General features: G+C 45.1%; 1 protein-coding gene across 4 annotated transcripts in view; it reads right to left on the bottom strand.

Annotated features, from left to right (window-relative positions):
- LOC137301754 (synaptic vesicle glycoprotein 2B-like) overlaps positions 1-15,583 on the bottom strand; it is a 38,447-nt gene extending 22,864 nt beyond the window's left edge. For 3 of the 4 annotated variants that reach the window (XM_067971375.1, XM_067971378.1, XM_067971376.1), the window contains exons 1-3: positions 14,973-15,583; positions 4,772-4,952; positions 2,157-2,308 (exon numbers count right to left, since the gene is read on the bottom strand). In XM_067971375.1, coding sequence (XP_067827476.1) covers positions 2,157-2,308; positions 4,772-4,952; positions 14,973-15,510 — 871 coding nt within the window. In that variant the 5' untranslated portion in view covers positions 15,511-15,583. The remainder of the gene's footprint in view (positions 1-2,156; positions 2,309-4,771; positions 4,953-14,972) is intronic. The other variant, XM_067971377.1, reaches the window with a different exon arrangement.
- Between the last annotated feature and the right edge of the window lie 6,892 nt (positions 15,584-22,475).

Below are 22,475 nucleotides of genomic sequence, written 5' to 3'. Positions count from 1 at the left end.
GCTGAAAGCTACCATAGTGATAGCGCTATTTGTCACGTCATTCCTGCGGACTTGTAGGAAATGCCAGTGCTGTGCTTTCTGTTCACTTAACTAGACGACTAACACTTTAAACATGATGTAGTATTAAGCACAACAATACACCTGGCCTTTGATCAGAAACTCTTGACATCCTTGATAAAACCTTGAAGGCCATTTCAATTTCAGTAGAAACATGAGCCATGGCACGTCATTGCTACATTGCCTCCTGCAGCATCCAAATACAGGATACAGGGTTACTGATCAGAGAGCTGATGATCATAGTAATGCCAGCTCCCAATAGGAAGCAGAAAATTCTTCATGAAGTCCTTGTACTTCAAACTGAGAAACCTAAGGCCCATAATACAGGACACCATTAAGGCTGAACAAATAGGGACCTGGCTTAGCAGGCAAATGAAACTGAACCTTACAAATCAGATGGTCCCTGGTTTAAGTTGATTTAGCTGACCTCAGCCAGTGATACATTGGGCCTCAGCCTGCTTTCATTTTTTCATTTAGGATCCTTGTAATGGGTAGAAATATCTTAACTTTAATCTGGGCTGGATTCAAAGGCAGGCCCAGGGATGAAAGGACATTGTGCTACCCCCACTTGTACCATCCAGCTCCCCTCAAAACAGCGTTTAATTCACAAACATTAGGGGGGAAAAAAAATGTAAAACATAATAACTGATGGAGTTATCACCACGTTTCACTCCCCACCTTGTGTCCTTGTTCGGACTAGTTGCTCCCAGTATGGATCCCTTTTCAGGAAGAATGTGAGTAACACAGGATCCCTGAGTCCTGCTGAACCTCTCAAACACTCTTTTGGGGTAATGGGTCTGAGCTGTTATGGGGTTTTTACACTAGGAAACAATGACTCTGGCCCGCCCCCCCACCCCGCAACCCCTAAATGGAGATTGGCAACCCCCCCTCCCCCCACACCATATACTGTGATTGGTTCTGTTGTGGTTTGGGCAACTTTCTGTGGAGCCACAGAATCTATTCTTTAATGAGAAATGGTAGAATGCTTTCTTTCCTTTCAAATAATGACCGCTGGTGAAACTGCGGGAATGCGCGGTCTTCAAATATGCAATTTCTCCTGTTTTTCATCAAAAGAGCAATTTCAACCCTCCCCCAGCAGACTGTCTAACAATAATAACCTAATATCATTTTAGAGAGGATTCTCCACCTACTAACAAAGGGGAACAGTTACTATGGTGCCGTAAATACACTCTGGAAGCAGCCTCTGCAGACTATTTAACAACCCGTACGGCACATAAATCCAACCCTAGTGGTCACTGTGGCCTCTTCACCCCACTCACTGTACATGATGGTTTACTGCTGTTAGTATGGGTTTGGCTCTTACTCATTCAATTCTGTGGGTTCAAGCAGAGCTGGGTTAAGAATTCTTGGGGCCCTGGGCACCGTGAATAATCGAGGCCCTTTGCACCCTCGGCGCATCCGCATCCCCTGCCCCCCACCCACCGTCGAGTCATTAAAACACAAACTCTGCCTCGCCTTCTTCTGACGGTATTTTTAAATGCTGGGATATTTTAATTCAGCCGTTGTACGCAGTTTTTCTGTATTATGGAGGGTTTTACCGGGGGCCCGCTGGGCCTGCGTGTTAATTTGCCCCCAAGGTCCAAGCCCTACTCCCAGGCTTGAACACATAATTTAGGCTGACACTGCAGTACAGCACTGAGAGGGTGCTGTGTTGTCGGAGGTGCCATCCTTAGAATGAGACATTGAACCAAAGCCCCATCTGTCAGTTCCATTTGCTCAGGTGGGATGTCAACGGTCCCACGACACTATTTGAAGAAGAGCAGGGAGTTCTTTCAGTGTCCTGCCCAACATTCCTCCCTCAACCAACATCACCAAAAAAAATTAACCAGCCCTTCATCTCATTGCTTGTGGGAATCTTGCTGTGCACAAAATAGCTGCTGTCTTTGCCTGTATAGCAACCACTGCACTGCAACATAATTCATTGTATGAGAAGCACTTTGAGATATCTCCAAGACACAAGGTATTACATAAATAACAATATTTCTTTCTTGTTTTCTTAAAGGAAGAATCTGTAGATAAAAAACTTTCTTCCGAAAAAAAAGTTCACTCTCCGATTTTGCGTACAATGTGGCACTTACCATAATGTGGGATGATGCTCCAGGCCATTATTGATGCATAAATCCCACCAATCATCCAGAACATGCAGAGCCAGCTAAGGTGTTCCCCTCGCTTCTCACGAGACAAGAATTCAGAGAAATATGAGAAGACGATAGGGATGGAGCCACCAATACTGTGAGACAGAAAACAGGAGAACAACCTTCAGAACATGAGAGGTGACTGATAGATGCCAGCAGGACTCAGACCCAATTCTGATTCGTTCCAACAGTCAAAACTTTCACATGCTATCAGGACCCCTCCTACTGACTACCAACCTGGGACCAAAGGAACAAGAATATTGAGTTTTACAAGGAACATGAATGATGGCAGAAATTTATAAATCTTTTGAGCAGCCAACATTTGTACAAACATGATCATTTGTAGACGTTCCCTTACTGTCGGACATGGCGAAGCCCTCATCCCACTGGAACATCTACAAGTGCCTCCGGGAAGGAACAGGGCAACTAATGAAATGATCCTGCAATCTGTCCAAACTAAAATCAGTATCAGATCATTTTAAATAATGATCATCAAAGTTAGATCAATAACGTCCTCATGCCCCTCTGATGCCCAATGATCACAGACAGCTTCTAGTAAACTGGTGGGCACCATGTGGTCACATTCCACGGTTATCCAGTGTGCACTAAAATTCTAAACATAGGCAAGCAGTTAGAAACATCCTGAGCCGCAACCTCTCACATTCCGGACTTGTGAACGGCTGATATAACCAAGCCTAGGGGCTGATCTGCCAGAATCTTCTCACACTGAAGACAAACATGGTTGGTGAGAAGTGCAGTCAGTTAAGGAACAGCCCCTTCAAATGAGAAAACAGGAATTGCAAGCTCTACTACCGTGAATACACGTGAAAAATGGCCCCACTCTGGCTGCACAATGTTTCTCATCACAAGAGTGTGCAGTTTAGAGACATTCCCTTCACAATCAGTATCTGACAAGTAATCAATTAGGTCAGGTCCAGACTGCACAAGCCAGAAGCTGAGCTACTGAACATAAAATAGTTTTAAATCTTAATGAGATTATTTCTTTCTCATTCAATCTCAGATTACCATGAATTCAGTGAAGAGGTTTATAACATTCTTACACACAAGACAGATGGGGTGATGTTAGCCCAACTATCACACAATGTACTGGGTAGAGAAGCAATGGCATCTCCATCAGATTTTTCCACAACACAATTTGGATGTGGTGGGGGGGCTTTACCAATGGGAGGGGAGATCAGCCAAGGATTATGCACATTGTCTATCTTGTAATGGCATCAACTGTAAAAAAAAACCCACAACATTGGGCTGGCACATCCTGTTCTCACCTGGCAGCCACACATGTGCACTTCCAGCAGGAGGCACTAGATAGCAATCAGGCATAAGAACCATGTCTGGCCCTTCTCCTTCCGAGCCCAGGGGCACTGAGTCCCAATTGTGGTCCTTCCACTATCACCATAGCTGAGAATAGCCAATTCCACACAGAATAAAGATTGAACCTGTGTCCTCCCAGTCTATATGGCTCAGCACCACACAGGGCAGTGCCCACAAAACTATGGGGAAAGGACAGGGAAATGGGATTAGAATAGATGGCTCCATTTGAAGAGCTAGCACTGGCACAGGCACAGTGGGATGAATGCCCTCCTATCGTGCTGTAATTTCAATGATTCTATCTAACAGTGCACCAAAAATGTACGTTTCATTAAGATGTGTTGATAACTAAAAACCAATTCTCTTCTCACTTCATTTGTTGCCAATATTCCCACACTGGAAGTGGACAGAGGGAATTTATACATTAAGGTGCTGTAGGGTTGTATATGGGGACCACAACCTGGGCAGAGATGTTGTCGCTGTCTGAAAGAATAAAAAGGGGAAATTAAAAATATGCAATGATGGCGGGGTTTTCTATAGGGAATTTACATTTCTCTCCCATTCATTTAAATTTTAGAAAAGATTTTTTTTAAAATTTGCCCACGGGGCTTGTGCGAAGATGGCAAAGCTTTATTTATTGTCCATCCCTGGTTGCTGTGAAAAGTTGCTGGTGATCCCTCTTCATGAGCCACCACGGTCCCAGCTCGGTGAGTCTTCGCTTTCGCTTCATAATCTAATCAGCGTGGGGAGTTGATTCACGATATTCTCAGCTAGTGCAAGCCATACCCTTTTTAATTGGGACATCCCAATGATAAACAGTGCCGTTGAGGTGAGCGGCAGATGTGCAAGCTGGCAAAATCAGCCGCTTTATAAGTTTTACAAAAACCTCACTCCCACCCCAAGTGTTGAGCTGAATTCCATCCTTTCAACCCACTGTATAATGTCACAAGATAGCCCTTTGTCCCATTTGACCTCATCCATCCAGAACATCAGTGCTATCATCTTCCCTTTACAACTCTTAAGATCCACCTGAATCGGCAGACAATACCGCAATTTCATCTCCCTCAGTAGCACACATTAGTGTCAGCCTAGATTATGCACTCAAGTCTTGATGTGGGCGTCTAACCCAGAGGCGAGAGAGCTACCAACCGAGCCAAGCTGGCACTCTAATACAATATCTCGATGACCATCCTTTAATTCTCCTGTTTCAAAAGATACGATCCACTTACCCAACTCCTGAAAGTAGTCGGCAGAACAGGAAGATGCCATAGCCCTGGACAAATGATGAGAAGATGATAAAGACTCCATTGATGCTGAGGGCAATGATCAGACAATATCTTCTGCCCATTTTATCGGCCAGACCACCCCAGATGAAGGCTCCTACCATCATTCCCAAATATACTATCAAACCTGCAAAACAATAATAAGATTAATAATTAAATAATCACAATAAAATTTCCTCACACAATGAATTACTTTTGGAATGCAGTGACTGTTGTTATGTAGCCAAACACACCAGCTAATTTTGCACACAGCAAGATCCCACACATATATCTTCTTTTTGGTGGAGTTTGCTGGCAGGGGAATGTAGGCCAGGGTTCCAGGAGAAGTACCTGCTCTTCTTCAAATATATGGGACCTTTAATATCCATGTTAACAAGCAATCAGAAACTTGTTTTAACATCTCATCCAAAGGACGACACCTCTGCAAATCTAGCATTCGCTCGGTACTCCACTGGAGTGTGGGCCTCAGGTTCTGGATTGGGACTTGAACCCGTAACCTTCTGAAGCAAGAGTGGTATTAACTGAGCCAAGCTGATGTTATTTTCTCTCAATTTTATTTATTCTTGGGATATGGGCATTACTAGCAAGGCCAGCATTTATTGCCCAACCCAAGATGCCTCTTGAGAATGTGGTGGTGGGCCTTCCTCTTGAACCGCTACAGTCCATGAGGTGAAGGTACTCCCACAGTGCTGTTAGGTAGAGATTGCCATGATTTTGACCCAAATTAGGGTGGTTTTGTGCATTGGGTCTTGCCCATTAGGAACTGGATTGATATTACCTAAACCCATTTCATGTAGGATCCTTACAGTCAACACCTCATCACTCTGGGCTAAATTCAAACCCAGGTTCTGGAAGTGCTAACCCAATTGGTAAATACACTCGCTGGTGTGATACTGAGTCAAACAGAAGGATTCCAATTCAATTCCCTATCTGTGCTGAGTTAGCTGATCTCAGCAGGGGCTCCTCTTGATTGGGATCTACTGACGCTTGTTGTACATATGTATGAGGACACTAAGTGAGGACAGGATTGGACTCAGCCCTGATAATCTAGTCGAATAGCCCAATGACACAATCTAAGCTCACGTGTGGAGAATGGCCACTGAAGAGAGGTGCCCGAAGATGGATGGTAGCTGTGGGAGCTCTACCCCAGCATGTATCAGCACCTTCAGGAGAGAGGAGGGGGAAGAACTGAGTAAAAATTGGTTGGGTTTTGAGATAGATGGGCCAATTTCCTCTCCGAGTCACCGGAGAGCACTCATCTATTGCAAAGTACCTGAGGTGAACTGTATCTATGAGGGGAAGAATTGGGCTGAATCTTTCTGACCTGGGCCATTTACTTGGCCTGGGCACTTTCCTGGCACAGGCCTGGTTCTTGGCAGAGCCTTGCACGGCAATCAGAGGAAGCAACAGAAGTGAGACTACAGGCCAGAAAAGCCTGCAGATGTCCTCCTGGCCATCTGCAATGGAGTCTTCCAGCTGCTGTTGGAGAGGTGGGATATTTAATGTATCTTCTTCTTTGGGGTGTTCCCGATGCCCCCCCCCACCCCTCCCCAGGCACTCTACTCTCTGGAGGGTCCCAGCACAAACCCCACCACCAGGTTATCTGGGGCACTTTTCTGCTTGGGTGCTTCAAGGGCGCAATCAGGAAAAAGTGAGGCAGAAGGGCTAGGAACATCTCCTCCCTCTTCATTCACATTGCTACACTGGGCCTGTGCCTACTTCAGGCCCAAGCCCAACTACATCACATGGGAGATGCCCAAAAAGCTCCTGGGCAACGTTGTAGGGTCAGAGACCGGACACACTGGGGTCTTTGCCCCTGTTTCCCTGTATTCTCCTCACTGTGCCTAGCATAGGGATTGCTAGACAAAGAAAGACCAAGGTCCATCTGGTTCGCCTTCTACCATCCTGGTAGTCGCATGATACAACGATAGTGGAATTGATGACCGATAATAGCAGTCAATCTCTATCAACCTGTCTAGCGCAATGAAAAAGAAAATCTTCCCCGTAAAATCAAATGATTTAGTTTCCTGTTCAATATAGAATTTGCACCACTGTACAGTCAAGGGAAATACAAAGGAATAGCAGAGACTGCACCGCAGGAGATCATTCCGAAATATGCTCACTATCTTTGAGAAGTCAGCCTGTTTGATGCTTCCTTTCACCTCACTCTGGAAACACTTGGGCATTGGCCTGAGCCCATCTGTTACAGCAAATCTGTGAAGTGACGTCTAAAATATTAATGATTAACAGAAAACTCCTTCTCTTCTGATACTATTTCAAGGTGGTCTCCAGGACATAGGTTAGAGGTACAGACGTAGCGGTGCGATGCGGCTCTGTGGAGAAAGGAGGACTATGGGGTAGAAAAGGGACTTCATTGTCCTACGGGCATAAAACGGGCGCAACATGGTCCAATTTCACGGACCAACGACCTGCACCTCAAAGACGCCTGAATGACGTCCAACCTGAAACTGGTTTTTCAGGCGTCCCTGGTGGCCACCTAAAACAGGCGTTAAGCCCCTTTAATTGGTGTACCAGGGAGGGCCTGCACCGCTCGGCTTAACCTTCTCGGTGGCAGTCGGTTCATAGGTCGCAGCCACACCAGGTGAAGTTTTAATACTTTTTTTTTAAGAAATTCATGTGGAGCGAGGAGGAGAAGGGGTGCTCCTCCCCGATCCACGGCATTCCTGATGGCCGTTGCCGGCACCATTGGCCCCTTTCCCGTTCTGCTCCGCCTCCTCCCATGGAACTTACCTAAGGGCTGCTGCCGGTGAGGCAGGCGGCCTGAAATTCGCTCCCGCGCAAGGCAAGCTTACTGTGGAGGCACGCCAGGCGCCGGCAGTTCACCCAGAATATTTAGGTGAGGCCTGGCCTTGGGCCTCCCGGCCGCATTGCCAGAAAACCGAGCGTCAACAAACTTCTACCCTCAATTATTGGGCACAAGGCTGATCTGCTGGAGAGGTTGATAGGAATGAGAAATGGCAAAGTTAGATCTACAGTTCAGTGAGTTGGTGCAAGGCTCAGTGTGGAACTGAGTTATACAGGCCCATACGTTTCACTACTGAGGTAGCTGATTTCAACCAGAGTGATAGTGTGGGAGAGGATGGGGCCCTGCAAGTGACCTCCCACTCCTAATTGCAAACCAGTGATCCCTACTGGAAAATTTGTACATACAAATGTTGGTAAGGATAGGATTCTGTTCAACTGTGATCACCTTCTATTCCTTGCTCCCTCATGTACTTATCTAGCTTCCTCTTAAATGCATCTATGCTATTCACCTCAACTGTTCCATGTGGTAGCAAGTTCCACATTCTAACCACTCTGTGGGTAAAGAAGTTTCTCCTGAATTCCCTATTGGATTTATTAGTGACTATCGTATATTTATGGCCCCTGGTTTTGGTCCCCCCACAAGTGGAAACATCATCTCTACATTTACCCTAGCAAACCTTATCATGATTTAAAGACCTCTATCAAGTTATCCCTCAGTCTTCTCTTTTCTAGGGAAAAGAGCCCTAGTCTGTTCATTCTTTCTGAATAGGTATAACCTCTCAGTACTGGTATATCCTTGTAAATCTTTTTTGCACCTTCTCCAGTGCTTGTAGAATTAAACTAGTCTTTACCAAAGGAAAAAAAGGCTGAGAAGGGGATATGATCCAGGTCTTTAGATAATGTGGATATAAGCAGTGATTTTACTTGGACTGTAAATGCATAGCTAGGTGGTGTAGTGAAAATGAGTGTTTAGACTGCCAACAGGTACAGGAAACTGCAGGCTCCCTGATCTAACCAGTTTTCTCAGCGTCTGATGGTGCACATGATAAGCAGCACTTTTAGGGGCCAAAATTTCTCAAACCCTGCTCCGCCACCGGAAGTGCGCTGGGGTAGGACTTCCAATCGTCACTGACCCCATCCCGAATGCTGGGAATGGGGTCATTTAAATAAAGGGGTCAGGTATCCACGCTATTTACAGTGCTCCTCTATTGGCATCAGAGTCAGGAACTAGGCCCCCTACAGCCACTTGGTCCTTCTTTTAGTCACAAGAATGATGGAATTGGCAGAATTTCCAATGGGGGACATTATCCCACCAGCGGAAATCTGGAACTCTCTCCCCCAAAAGGCTATGCATGCTGGGTCGAATCAAGACTGAGATCGATAGATTTTTGAACGGTCAAGGAATCTGGAGCAAAGGCGGGTGGGATGGCAGGACAGGCTTGAGGGGCTGAATGGCCTACTCATGTTCCACCAGTTGTACCACATTTAGTGATGTCAGGGTGAAAGGAAGCATCTGCCCTTCCCTCCCATCAAAAGTTTTGCCCATGGATTTAGGATCTCACTCCAATTTCCAATCCCCCATTGTATATCACAATACCATCTTCCCAGGCCCAGGAATTTTGGAGCCAAAATATATTATAAATTTGAATACCTCTGAAGGCTCATTGTCTCCTGAATTGTTTGGTGCTGGCACATTTAGACTCAGAGATCATACTGTTTTTCTTTTAATTAACCTTTAATGGAAAAAAGGTTAATTTAAAGAAATTAGCCTTTTTTCCTTTTCGTTAAGGGAAGAGTAATTTTTTAGCTTCTCTTGCTTCCTCTCCTGAACATTAACAACAACTTGCATTTATATAGCACCTTTAACATAGTAAAACATTCCAAGGCGCTTCACAAGAGCGATTATCAAACAAAATTTGACACCGAGCCGCAGAAGGAGATATTAGGACAGGTGACCAAAAGCTTCATCAAAGAGGTAGGTTTTAAGGAACGCTTTAAAGGAGGAGAGTACAGAGATGGAGAGTCTTAGGGAGTGAATTCCAGACCTTAGTCCCTAGGCAGCTGAAGGCACGGCCGCCAACGGTGGGGCGAAGAAAATCGGGGATGCGCAAGAGGCCAGAATTGGAGGAGCACAGAGATCTCGGAGGGCTGTAAGGTTGGAGGTGGTTAGAGAGTTAGGGAGGTGCTGATTCTTGCCAGAATATGTTTCCACTGCCCTCTGTTACTTTAGTGCCCATTCTTCACAGAGACGAGGCAGTGTGTTTTGAGGCTATCTGACCGTGGGTCATCAACAGGTCTTCAGTTTATCAGTGTTCAAAGAAATATTTCTAAATCCATCTGGATGTGCTGTTGGGGTTCGGTGCAGCCATAGTATAGCTGATCACTATCAGATTCAGACCTGGACGAACTGTGTTTTCTAAAATTCCTTATAGCACTATATAAGAACGTACAACAACTTGCATTTATATAGTGCCTTTAACACAGTAAAGAATCCTAAAGTGCTTCACAGAGGCAAAAGCAATGGAGCAAGAGGAACTGGGGAGGTGTTCAGAAGTAGGTTTTGAGGAGTGTTTTATAACCAATTAATAACTTTTGAAGTGCAGTCACTGTGGTCATAGAGGTAAACACAGTGGCCACTTTGCATACAGCAAGATCCCATTAAACAGCTAAAGAATGACCATAATCTGTTTTGGTGGTCTTGGTTGAGGGAGGAACATTGGCCAGGACATCCAGGGGACTCTCTGCTTCTCTTTCAATAGTACCATGAGATCTTTTATATCCATCGGAGCAGATAGACAGGACCTCAGTTTAACATTTCGTCTGAAAGGCGACACCTCTGATAATGCAGCATTCCCTCTGTACTCACCGAAGTGTCAGCTTAGATTATGTGCTCAAATCCATAATGGGTTTGAACCCACAACTTTCTAACTTAGAGCCAAGAAAATGACTAACTGAGCCAAGCTGACATTTGGTACAAGATGTAGAAATCAGTTATTATTAATTAACTCCCCTATGTTAACCTAGTGCTGTACTAAATTGCAATGCAGATGACATTGTGCTCTGCACTTTACTGCTGCAAATAGTGTCAAGGGAATGCACATGCCTTGTTAGCTTCTCAGGATGTCACCGGCTTTAAATGAACCTACTAATAGTAAGATAACTCTAACCCCTTACTCAGCAGGAGAATAAACAATTTGATAGTCGCACAGGGAATGAAATAAGCATGTTAACAACCACTGATTGACTGATAATGGTCAACTTCCTTTTTCCCCCTATCCTTCCCTCGCCTTGACTCTTGCTGGGGGCACATTTCCATGGGTGCCAGCCACACACCAGGCTAAAGTGGGCATTCCTCATGGATAAGCCTTGACGGCCAGTATTGACAGGCTACTCAATCCTGCCTTCACCCGATGTTCTCATGCACTTTCCAACATGGGTCAATAGATGGCAATAAGGAGCAGAAGCCCTGGCTCAAGGCTTTTCCCTCTTCCTCCACCAGAGGCGATAAATCTAATTGTAATGCCTCGACTGCCACCCTGGCTAAAATTAGCTAGCTCAGCGAAGACCAAGGATCCAACTTGGGACCTCCATGGTCTGGATGGCTCAGTTGCACACCTCCCTTTACCAACTGTGCCATCAGAGGTCTTCTCTATTTTGTTTCAATCTATGGGGCCAGGATGGCACACTGTCCATTCACCTCTGTGACCTATATTTGAGAGATGCCATACTGCAGCTCGGGGTGGAGGCGGGGGGAACACTTGCAACCTCTGAGCTCTAGCAATCTGGTCATGAAGCCCAGGCCACTCAGTCCTCTTTGTGCTTATATTTCTTATTTGGTGGTTTGTCCTGTTTGAATACTGTGGGCTTGTTTGTTCTTACACTAAGATCTGTTTGTATCAGCAGCATGAGATATATGTAAAGTTACTGGAAACATGAATTTACATTTTATATGTGGTCTACTCGCTCCATGAGATGAACCTATAAACAAAAAAAAACTTACAATTAACTCCCTCCCCCTCTGCTATTCAGCTGTTGCCATTCACACCTCCTCTGGACCCATCTTTTGTTTCTTTACTTTTCCCAATACCACCCCCTTTTGCCTTGTACCATCATCACTTTTGTCATTTAATCACTCCTACTCTCCACCCTATCACAGACCTTTCCCTTTTGATCTTTTCATGCCCCCCTCCCTTTTCCCTGGCTCTGTACTTGCTTAAAAACTGTTCAAAACTGGAAGATGTTCGAGATGATGAAAGGTCATCGACCTGAAACGTTAACTCTGTTTCTCTCTCCACGATGCTGCCTGACTTACTGAGTGTTTCCAGCACCTTCTGTTTTTATTTTAAATACTCCCAGTCTAGACTGGTGGGATGAAGATCTCATCTCTCCGTTGGCTACAAGAGTCCTACATGAAACTATACGCTGTGGTTATTGCCCCCTAGGTATTGGGATGAAATTAATTTTATATAGGATGCTTACAGCCAGCAGAATGAGGGGACTTTCATTCCATCACTCTGAGTGGATTCAGACCCAGATCACAGAGGTGACTGTGCCACCGATGCACTATTGTTTACAGCAGTACAACACTTGAAACGTATAAAATTCTTAGAGGGCTTGACAGGGTAGACGCTGTGAGGCTGCCTCCCCGGCTGGAGAGTCCAGATCTTGAACTAGTCTCAAGATAAGGGGTCGGCCATTTAGGACCAAAATGAGGAAAAATTTCTTCACTCAAATGGATGTGAATCTTTGGAATTCTCTACCCCAGAGGGCTGCGGATGCTCCTTCATTGAGTATATTCAAGACTGAGATCGACAGATTTTTGGACACTAACGGAATCAAGTGATATGGGGATAGGGCGGGAAAGTGGAGTTGAGGTCGAAGATCAGTCATGATCTTATTGAAAGGAGGAGCAGGCTCGAGGGGCTGTATGGCCTACTTCTATTTCCTATGTTCTTATGTTGAATGTATAATAGGATCAGTATTATGCAAATTCAGCTCTTCAAACAAAACCTTCAGGACGGATGGAACTGTACAACTCCCAGGTCAGGTACACCAAGGTTAGATGCAGAGTAAAGCTTCAGTTTATCTGCCCAACAATGAACCTCAAACCCTAACCGCAGAAGAGCATCCAATACTGTATCAGTATCGCATTTTCCCCATTTCCTACAACCTTTCCGAGTGTAAATGCCACTTTATTACCAAATTAAAGCAATTTTGTGCTCCATGCCCACTGGATAGAGACTGCCCGAGGCTGCTTTCAACCTATCAGACTGGGCATGTTTTGAAACCTAGAGGTGAAAGGACAGCATCTAACACCCTGCACCACCCAGTCCCCAGGGGGGGAAAAAAAAACTTTCCCAACCATTATGTGGGATAGCAATGTTGCTTTAAAACCTTTGAATGGTTTGGAGGCACTGTCTAGTTGTAATCTCATTATTTTCCCCTTTTTCCAAGATAATTAGTTAGAGTACTGCAGTCCCAAGAATTTATTTGCCTTATAGTCAATACCCAAAATGGAAGATGGTACTTTAACGGACAATTTCCATTAAACTCCTCAATCAATAGAGAGCTGCAAGCTCAAATCACAGCTCATTCTCTGTGCAATCAATAACACTCTGGGCACCTGGCCATCATTTTAATGAGGCCCTGCACAAGCAGCAAAATATTATATTCACTCTTGTTAAAATTGTGTTAAGCATTCAAAGTGCCTCTATTACATTACTGTTTAAAACAACTATTTTAACTTTTTGAATCTTTAATGTCTTAAAGGGGCTACATCATCATACATAAACCTGAAAAGACAGTTAACCCCACATGCGTGGGTTAGTGAGGGTGAATCGTTCTCTCTATTTCCGTGCCCCCCCCAAGCTTTCTCCTACCTTTCCTGAGTCATGTTGGGTTTGATGTTCCTTGGGTGCTGGGAACTTTCTTGCATCTCGTCCAACTGCCTTTCTCTGCGAATGAGCCGAGGTAGTGTGGAGGACATCGGAGCCCAATCTGGTCTTCACCTGACCTCAGACACTTGGGCTTTCAGCAGGGGTCACTGGTAGTGATCAGGAGTAGGGATGCCAGTTGAAAGCCATGGGCACTGTGGCAAATTGTAGAACCTTTGCCATCTTCCCAGTTGAGTTCAAATAGCTCAAGACAAACTGGATATCAAGCCTGCCCTTTCTTGGTCTTCTGGGCAGTACCTTTAATGCCTCTCCCCAGAGGAGCTCTCTTTAATGAAGTTACTTTTTCAGTGTGCAACGCAGCATACCAAATGGAGAGGACTGTTCCTTCTCTCCTTATTTGTCAGTGTCACTCTGTAATTTGCCACTAGGAGGTGCAGGAGCGCAGCCTAGGGTAGGGGGTTTACTCTGTCGTAAAGTCTTCCCTCCCTCCCTTGCCAAGAGAAATTGACTGACCTAAACAACCCTTACTTCATGTGTCAGGATGAGAAGCCAAGTTGATGCCATCAGTGCATGGCAGTGTCATCATGTCACCACATGTTTGGGTCACAATAAAATAAGGTACATTTAAAAATAGCGGGCAGCCCAACCCTCCCAATGGAGCAATGGGTAAATATGGCACGGTACTAAACCATATAGTCCCGGAAGGTCCCAGCTTCAAACCCAGGTCTCTGAAGAATTAGTCAACTGGGGTGGAGATGGGGTTCTACACTTCATCTCGGTGTCCCCAGGCTACGGAGGGGGAATTAAATCTGCCAAGGTACCTGCTCCCACTGGAAACTTGCTGGGTGAGGGCAGGGCAGGGCCATGGTGGCTCGTAAGACTGAATGACCTGCCAGCTGTTTGTGACAAGGCTCATGCATGAAGAATGGCCACTTGGGTCAGGTGGTGGTAGGCTGTTGGTGAATACATCATGAACCATCCTCTTCTAGGAAAGGAGGGGTAAAGAGAGAGAAAAAGATAAACTCACCCAGATCAAGTTCAAACTACAGCACATGGGACTTTCCCCAAGCGGACAACATGACAGAGTTTCAACAAGTATAGTCTTAGACAGACTGTGTGTAAAATTTCCCCTGTCCAAAATTTGAACTTGGTCCCATTAGAAATCCTCATCAGATTTCATAGAATTGGAGAATTCGACAGCACAGAAACAGGCCTTTGGCCCGTCAAGTGTGGCGTATTTCTCTGGTGACTGAAGACGTGCTACGTCAATGTCGCATGTCAGTATGGAGAGAAGACCACGAGCTTCTTGAGCCAAACAGGGACGATGTCTGCATCACATCCAAACTGCAGGATGCGAACATTGGCATCTCCAGGTTTCATCAGGATTAACCCTCACTTTAGAATTCTTTGGGGAAAGAGATGTAATTATTGGATTTAACCCCAAAATCAGAAGACATATCCATAAGTATCACTGGAGCAGCACTTACCCAGCATTCCTTTATTGGAATTTGACATGCACATGTCCCTTTCCGCACTGGGAAGTACAAAGCCCACCACAAACACTTCTACTCCATCAGCCATCAGCGCCAGTCCTAAGACAAAGAAGAGCGTCCACTGGAAGCGTCCATGTCCGCACTCCTCAATGATTGACTCATATTGGTGCGCTAACTGCTCCTCGTCCTTCATACGTTCTGCTATGAGGTCTTCATGGTCCCTGTATTCATCAGGAGTTGGTTGAGCTGCTGCCATCCGATTGGCTTTAATGTCATCAGGATGTGGGATCCCCTGGTATTCCCCCTCGTAGATTTCATCGTCTTCATCGTGCCCTTCTGTGGCATCACTGTCAGCATCTTCCTGCGCGTGAGGCTCATCGCTGTGGTAATATCTACCATCTTGAGGGACACGTTCCCCACCGCCTTCATACCGTGTGTAAGGATCTTGCATCCTACCGTGCCTCTTGGCCTCGTTGGCAATATCCTTGGCTCCTTGAAAGAAGTTTGAATTATTCCCAAATCCGTCATCCATCGTGCTCACAGAAAACTCGACCTCTTCCAATGTGCACCTCAACTACATGTACATAGTCTTGCCAGCTTAAATTCCAATGTGTTCCACTGTTAAAAGTCAGGGCTGTTGGATGCTCTTCAGCTGGTTTCCTAGGAGATCACTGTTAAAGAAAGAACTTGGAAATTCTTAACTGTTTCTTCAGTTCCACTGCATGTCTCCGAGAAATGCTGATGTAAACAGAAAGACCGTAGGTCAATCTTTGCAACTAGCTGTAAAAAGCTTAGCTATCAAGTTATATCAGTGCCTAGAAGTGATTGATGACTTTTAACTCTTCTCATTGATTGATCCAAATGGTAATTTTCTGCAAAAAAAAAGAAGAAAAAGAAAATAAACTTAGCTGTCTCCAAGGGGTAGATTGGAATGAAATGAGTTACTTTTACAACCTGTCTCTTTTTGATCTCATTTCTGATTGAGCTGTTGCTGTTAGGAATGTCAACTAACTGTTTGCAGTCCTTAGAGCCCTCAAGCAAATATCAATGCTCAGTGGATTCCCCATGTCTAGTTAATTAAATGTGAAGTTTAAATGAAAAGGGTTGAAGCTAAATATTTTTTCATCACATTGGGTCATTTTGGACCTTTTCCATCAAAATATATTATTCATATCTACAGCTTTATTGGTTTCTGAACTAAAAGTAGGTGTTATGTTCAATCCCTAGTGTGTGCTGAGGTTAGTGGATCTCAGTCGTGCACGTAACAGGAACACAGGAGCAGATGAAGACCATTTGGACCAAGTGACCTCGTCTCCTCCCTATCTCTGTAACCTCCTCCAGCCCTACAACCCTCCAAGATCTCTGCGCTCCTCCAATTCTGGACGCTTGCGCTTCCCCGATTTTCACCGCTTCACCATTGGCGGCCGTGCCTTCAGCTGCCTAGGCCCTAAGCTCTGGAATTCCCTCCCTAAACCTCTCCATCTCCACACCTCTCTCTCCTCCTTTAAGACACTCTTTAAAACCTACCTCTTTGATCAAGCTTTTGTCTACTATCTCCTTATGTGGCTCGGTGTCAAATTTTGTTTGATAATCGCTCCTGTGAAGCGCCTTGGGACGTTTTACTACATTAAAAGGTGCTATATAAATGCAAGTTGTTGTTTCCCTCTCCCCGCAGTGGACTGGTGTGACAGTTTCATTTCCCATATCAGCATCCGTATGGTGTCTCTGTGTGGGGTTGCCAATTTGGTGCCAATATGTGCAACACTGGCACAGTTGGTTGATTGTCACAATCTGGAACTTTATTTTCCGACTGCTAAGCCTTCCGAGCTGGCTGAGGAAGGACAGTGCTGGTCAACAATTGGGAAACTGGCTTGATGAGCAACAGATAAAATGACGCCTATTGCCACAAGAAGCAGCGGTTGTGGTTCTGCTGCCTCTGTAGCACTGGGGAAACCCGTCTGTTCTGAGAACCTGCAGAAACGACATTACAGCCTCATTTACCTTACAGGATTGTTCACAGTACTGTAAGGTCAACGCAGCAAAATGGTGCCGTAATGTGTTGTCATCTGATATCCAGAGGCTCCAAATTAGACTGAGAAAGTCACGGGTGTGAGGCAGGATTGTTAAATCTCATTCTGGTAAAAGCTTTACATGGTGCATTATTGAGCCATAAAGGCCAGGAAGGTCACAGATTCGGTCACTTATCTGTGCTGAGTCAGCTGATTTCACCTGGGATGGCAGTATGGGTACTACAAATTTATTAGAGCTTTTTGAACAAGTGACTGAATGCAGTAGATGTAGTGTATATGAATTGTTACAAGGTATTTGATAAGGTATTTTACAGGAAGCTTGTTACAAAAATGTAGGAGTATGGTATAAGATGAAATGGATAGTTGGTTGGCAGACAAAAACCAAAAGATATGGGTTAATGGGCGATGGTGTAAGACGGGTGATATCGAACTGACCGCCCATTATACACCCCGCCTGATTTTCCCTTTCAATAAGTTCAATGGAAAGGAAAATCAGCCGTGGTTTATTACGGGCGTCCAATTTGATATCACCTATCTTACACCATCACCCAAAGTTAAAATTACCCCCAATAGGTGTTGCTCGGATTGGAAAAAGTTTGGAAATCGTGCTTCCCAGGGGTCAGTGCTGGGTCCTCTTTGGTTCTCAATATATTTAGATAATTTGGACGTGGATGTAGGGAGCGTGATATCAAAATTTGCTGCCGACAAAAAAGTAGAGTTTTGGCAAACAGGGAGGAGAGTTGTAAAAAGCTTCAGGAGGGATTGGCAGATAGATTGAGGATACAGTTTAATGCAGAGAAGTGTGAGGTAATATATTTTGGGAGTAAAGACAAAGAATTGGAGTAAAAAATAAAGAAAAGACACTGAAAAGCATGGAGGGACAGAGGCACTATGGGATGCAAATACATAATTCATTGAGAGTGCAAGTACAGGTACATAAATCAATAAAAATAGCCAATAGCATTTTGGGTTAGAGAATTAGCTGGGCAGATGGATATGCCCCATGAGTTAATGCAATAGTGAAATAATCTTTTCAGTTTGGCGGTTACCTTGAGAGACGGCTGGAAATAGGAACTTATGAAAGTCTAGAATTACAGGTTAGACAAGAGAAATGCTGTATGTATTTATAAATCACGTACAGTAGATTAATGTAGTTATTAGAGTTGCAATCTATTTGTTATTTTAGCATTTTAAGGTGATACAAATAGTTATACTGTAAATATATCATTACATCACTATTAGGTTATTCGCATGTTCATCATTTAATAAATTCACTTCATATTTCACAATTTAAATAAGGTCTCATGATAGTTGCTCTACTTTTGAAAATGAAAGGAGGTCTTATGTTGATGTAACATAGTCCAGTATCTAAAAGAATTGCCAAACAGGGTTTGCTGATCGTTTCCCAGGTACTTTACCAAAACTTTTCCTAAAATTTGAAGCAAAGATGCTCTCGAAGGTTTACGAAGTTGGGATTCATCCATAAAAGTGATCTGAAATGCAAGAACTGAAATAATCTAGGACAGCAAAGTTTTAAAAATACTAAATAAAAATAACAAGGAATCATCGAATCCCATCACCCGTGGAACCGTATCAAACAAGACAAATCCATTCCGGCCAATTACCGCCCCATCAGTCTACTCTCAATCATCAGTAAAGTGATGGAAGGTTTCGTCGACAGTGCTATCAAGCGGCACTTACTCACCAATAACCTGCTCACTGATGCTCAGTTTAGGTTCCGCCAGGACCACTCGGCTCCAGACCTCATTACAGCCTTGGTCCAATCATGGACAAAAGAGCTGAATTCCAGAGGTGAGGGGAGAGTGACTGCCTTTGACATCAAGGCAGCATTTGACCACGTGTAGCACCAAGGAGCCCTGGTAAAATTGAAGTCAATGGGAATCAGGGGGAAAACTCTCCAGTGGCTGGAGTGATACCTAGCACAAAAGAAGATGGTAGTGGTTGTTGGAGGCCAATCATCTCAGCCCCAGGGCATTACTGCAGGAGTTCCTCAGGGCAGTGTCCTAGGCCCAACCATCCTCAGCTGCTTCATCAATGACCTTCCCTCCATCATAAGGTCAGAAATGGGGATGTTCGCTGATGATTGCACAGTGTTCACTTCCATTCGCAACCCCTCAAATAACGAAGCAGTCCGAGCCCACATGCAGCAAGACCTGGACATCGTCCAGGCTTGGGCTCATAAGTGGCAAGTAACATTCGCACCAGGAGATGGTCATTGCCTGGTCAGTGCCAGGCAATGACCATCTCCAACAAGAGAGAGTCTAACCACCTCCCCTTGACATTCAACGGCATTACCATCGCCAAATCCCCCACCATCAACTTCCTGGGGGGTCACCATTGACCAGAAACTTAACTGGACCAGCCATATAAATACTGTGGCTACGAGAGCAGGTCAGAGGCTGGGTATTCTGTGGTGAGTGACTCACCTCCTGACTCCCCAAAGCCTTTCCACCATCTACAAGGCACAAGTCAGGAGTGTGATGGAATACTCTCCACTTGCTTGGATGAGTGCAGCTCCAACAACATTCAAGAAGCTCGACACCATCCAGGACAAAGCAGCCCGCTTGATTGGCACTCCATCCACCACCCTAAACATTCACTCCCTTCACCACTGGCGTACAGTGGCTGCAGTGTGTAGCATCCACAGGATGCACTGCAGCAACTCGCCAAGGCTTCTTCGACAGCACCTCCCAAACCCGCGCCCTCTACCACCTAGAAGGACAAGAGCAGCAGGCAAATGGGAACAACACCACCTTCAAGTCACACACCATCCCGACTTGGAAATATATCGCCGTTCCTTCATCGTCGCTGGAACTCCCTTCCTAACAGCACTGTGGGAGAACCGTGACCGCAGCGGTTCAAGGCGGCGGCTCACCACCACCTTCTCAAGGGCAATTAGGGATGGGCAATAAATGCTGGCCTTGCCAGCGACGCCCACATCCCGTGAACGAATAAAAACAAAATCGAGCACAGTCATTACCTGTGTACCGTACTCCAGAAGGATCAGGTATTGGAGCAGAATTGTCCCTTATTGAATCGTGGAAATGGAAAGAATCATCCGAGGAATGTCATCACCTGTGAAACTGTGTCCCAGGAGAAATGGGGAGAAAACTAAAATAAAAATCTTATTCTGTGAAAAGATTATGGTGTGGTGGCTTTGAAAGCAGTAATAACCACAGTATCGTGGATTCAAAATGTCCCATCTGATTTGTTGCTGATTCCTTGCATTTATGGGGGGAGGCTTGTGGCTACAGAATGCCTTTGTTAATATGCAGACTGCATCTGTTCCGTTACTGTTTAAAGGGGTACTGTCTTCTTGAGAAAATTTCCTGGCAAATCTTATTTCATTTGTTTGCAAAGACATGATATCATGACACAAAGCACCGGGTTTCTGTCGTTCACATGTGGTGTCACAAGTTGCAAAGGCGCACGTTTTGTCTTCTTCAAACAAAAAAATTTAGCCAAACATGTTTTCACAATGAAATGCCTTTAATTATGTTGATGGGAGAATCCCAGAAGGAATTCCTAACCATGCTGCAGCAGCTTTCTGAACTCCCCAAATGGCTTCTTAATTTATTCCATTTGATAGGAACTGCTGTTGGTTAACTCATTCCTGCTCAGTGATTGTCCTTTTTTTTTTAATTGTCCATGTTGAAAAGGTGAGAAATATCAGTGGTGAGAAATGGAACACAATCTATATCATCAGCCAAGTGTCAGCATCAAGCACTTCCAGGCCATGTACAGCACGGCCAGGTGCAGAGTTACATTTCCTCTACACTGCCTCAACAATGCACCTCAGCCCCAGCCACAGAAAAGCGGCCCCAGTGCAACATTTTTCTATTTCCCACATCACCCATCCTCTGGTCTGTCTAAGTGAGGTTGCCAGTTTAGCCACTAATTAAGGAAAATTAGTGCGGTTGGCCTATTCCCACCAAGAAGCGGATGGCCAATTTAGTGCCTGAACTGAACCACGCCTAGCAGGAAATGGACTGAGACTAAACAAGCTCATTTAACATAGAAGTCTTACAGCCAGCAAATAGAAGAGACTTTCATCCCATCAGTTTGGGCTGGCTTTGAATGTACCTCCCAGAGGTGAAAGGTCAGACCCACTGTACCACATGGTCTCCAATTTATTTTTACATTTTTTTTAATGTAACAAATCAACAATATTTGCTGCACTAAATCTGTTCTCCCCTCCCTCCACCAACACAACAAATTTTCACCCTCACTATCTTTTGGGCCCTGGCCTCATAGGGAAACAGGAAGGTAGTCTAGTCGCACTTTCTACTCAAGCAGATAAGCATCCTCTCAACCTCCATTCTAAACCAAAAAGGAGACTGCGGCCAAACTTACTCGGCATTCCACCAGATTCCCGCCGTAACACTCCAGCAGGAGTCCAATGGAACGGTTGGAAAATGGCCCAGGATCCGGGTACAACGGTTCTCAACTTAAACCGGGTTTACCTACCTCTCACAAGGCCAGTGATATAGAGGGCGCACGGGCTCCCCACACTAGGAGTTCTCACTTCCCCCGCGCCATTCAGGATTCGGCGTCTGTCCAGAGACTGGTACGCCCAGTGAACAAAGCATACCAGCCTCCAGACGGGCACAAATGGGCCCCATATGCACGGGGGGTGGGGGCGGGGGGGGGAGGACGGCCGAGTCCGGGCCAGGGAAGCAACTTGGACACCCGAAGATGAGAATTTTTTTTTAAATTGAGGAAGGCTGGTGGGCGAGATGCGCCCTGAGAGGCATTTGCGCTCAGCAGCCCCATGCACCCTCCCATTGACACTGCATATTCTGGCCGGGTTCGTGCTAGAAGGCAACAGAAGGCACGATTCCTATATCACTGCTGGCATCATGAGTCGCCAATTTTCAGGCCCATTTAAACTAACATTTTAATTGATATCAAAAGATAAATCCTCTTTCAATCCAGTTACACGTGGAAAAAATGGTACTTCAGAAATACTCACACCCAAATTTAATTATTTTTGCAACAAGAGCAAGGGCTTACAAGCAGATGTCGAGGCCCTCTGATATTTTCCTGCTAACATCTGATTACTAGCTCTGATTACTTTTTGCTGGACTCCGTGAAAGAGCTTTCTACTCCCTGAAAAATTAACCATGAAACGGTGCTTTCTCACAAGAGCTTATTACAGTTTCCAAGTAATCTTTTTTTTGCAACTTCGACGGAGTTCAATTTTCTTTTTGTGATTGCCTCGCCTTTTAACCCCTCGTTTCCTGAAGGTGCCGACTCCCTGGCGACTGAGCTACCTTCTGCTGCCTCACCCCAAGTGGCCATTCTTCATGCGCCAGTTTAGGCCGTGAGTGCCCGCAGACTATTTCAACATGGGCAGGTACCAGAGCCAAGCCTGCTTCCTGTCTTCACCCGACATTCACACATGCACACTGGAGGCACTGGACAACAGGCAGGAGTTGGAATCCTC

The sequence above is a fragment of the Heptranchias perlo genome, chromosome 34, assembly GCF_035084215.1.
Source record: "Heptranchias perlo isolate sHepPer1 chromosome 34, sHepPer1.hap1, whole genome shotgun sequence".
NCBI lineage: Eukaryota > Metazoa > Chordata > Chondrichthyes > Hexanchiformes > Hexanchidae > Heptranchias > Heptranchias perlo.
The sequence above is the reverse complement of the archived record's forward strand: the minus strand, read 5'-3'. Positions and strand labels throughout refer to the sequence as shown.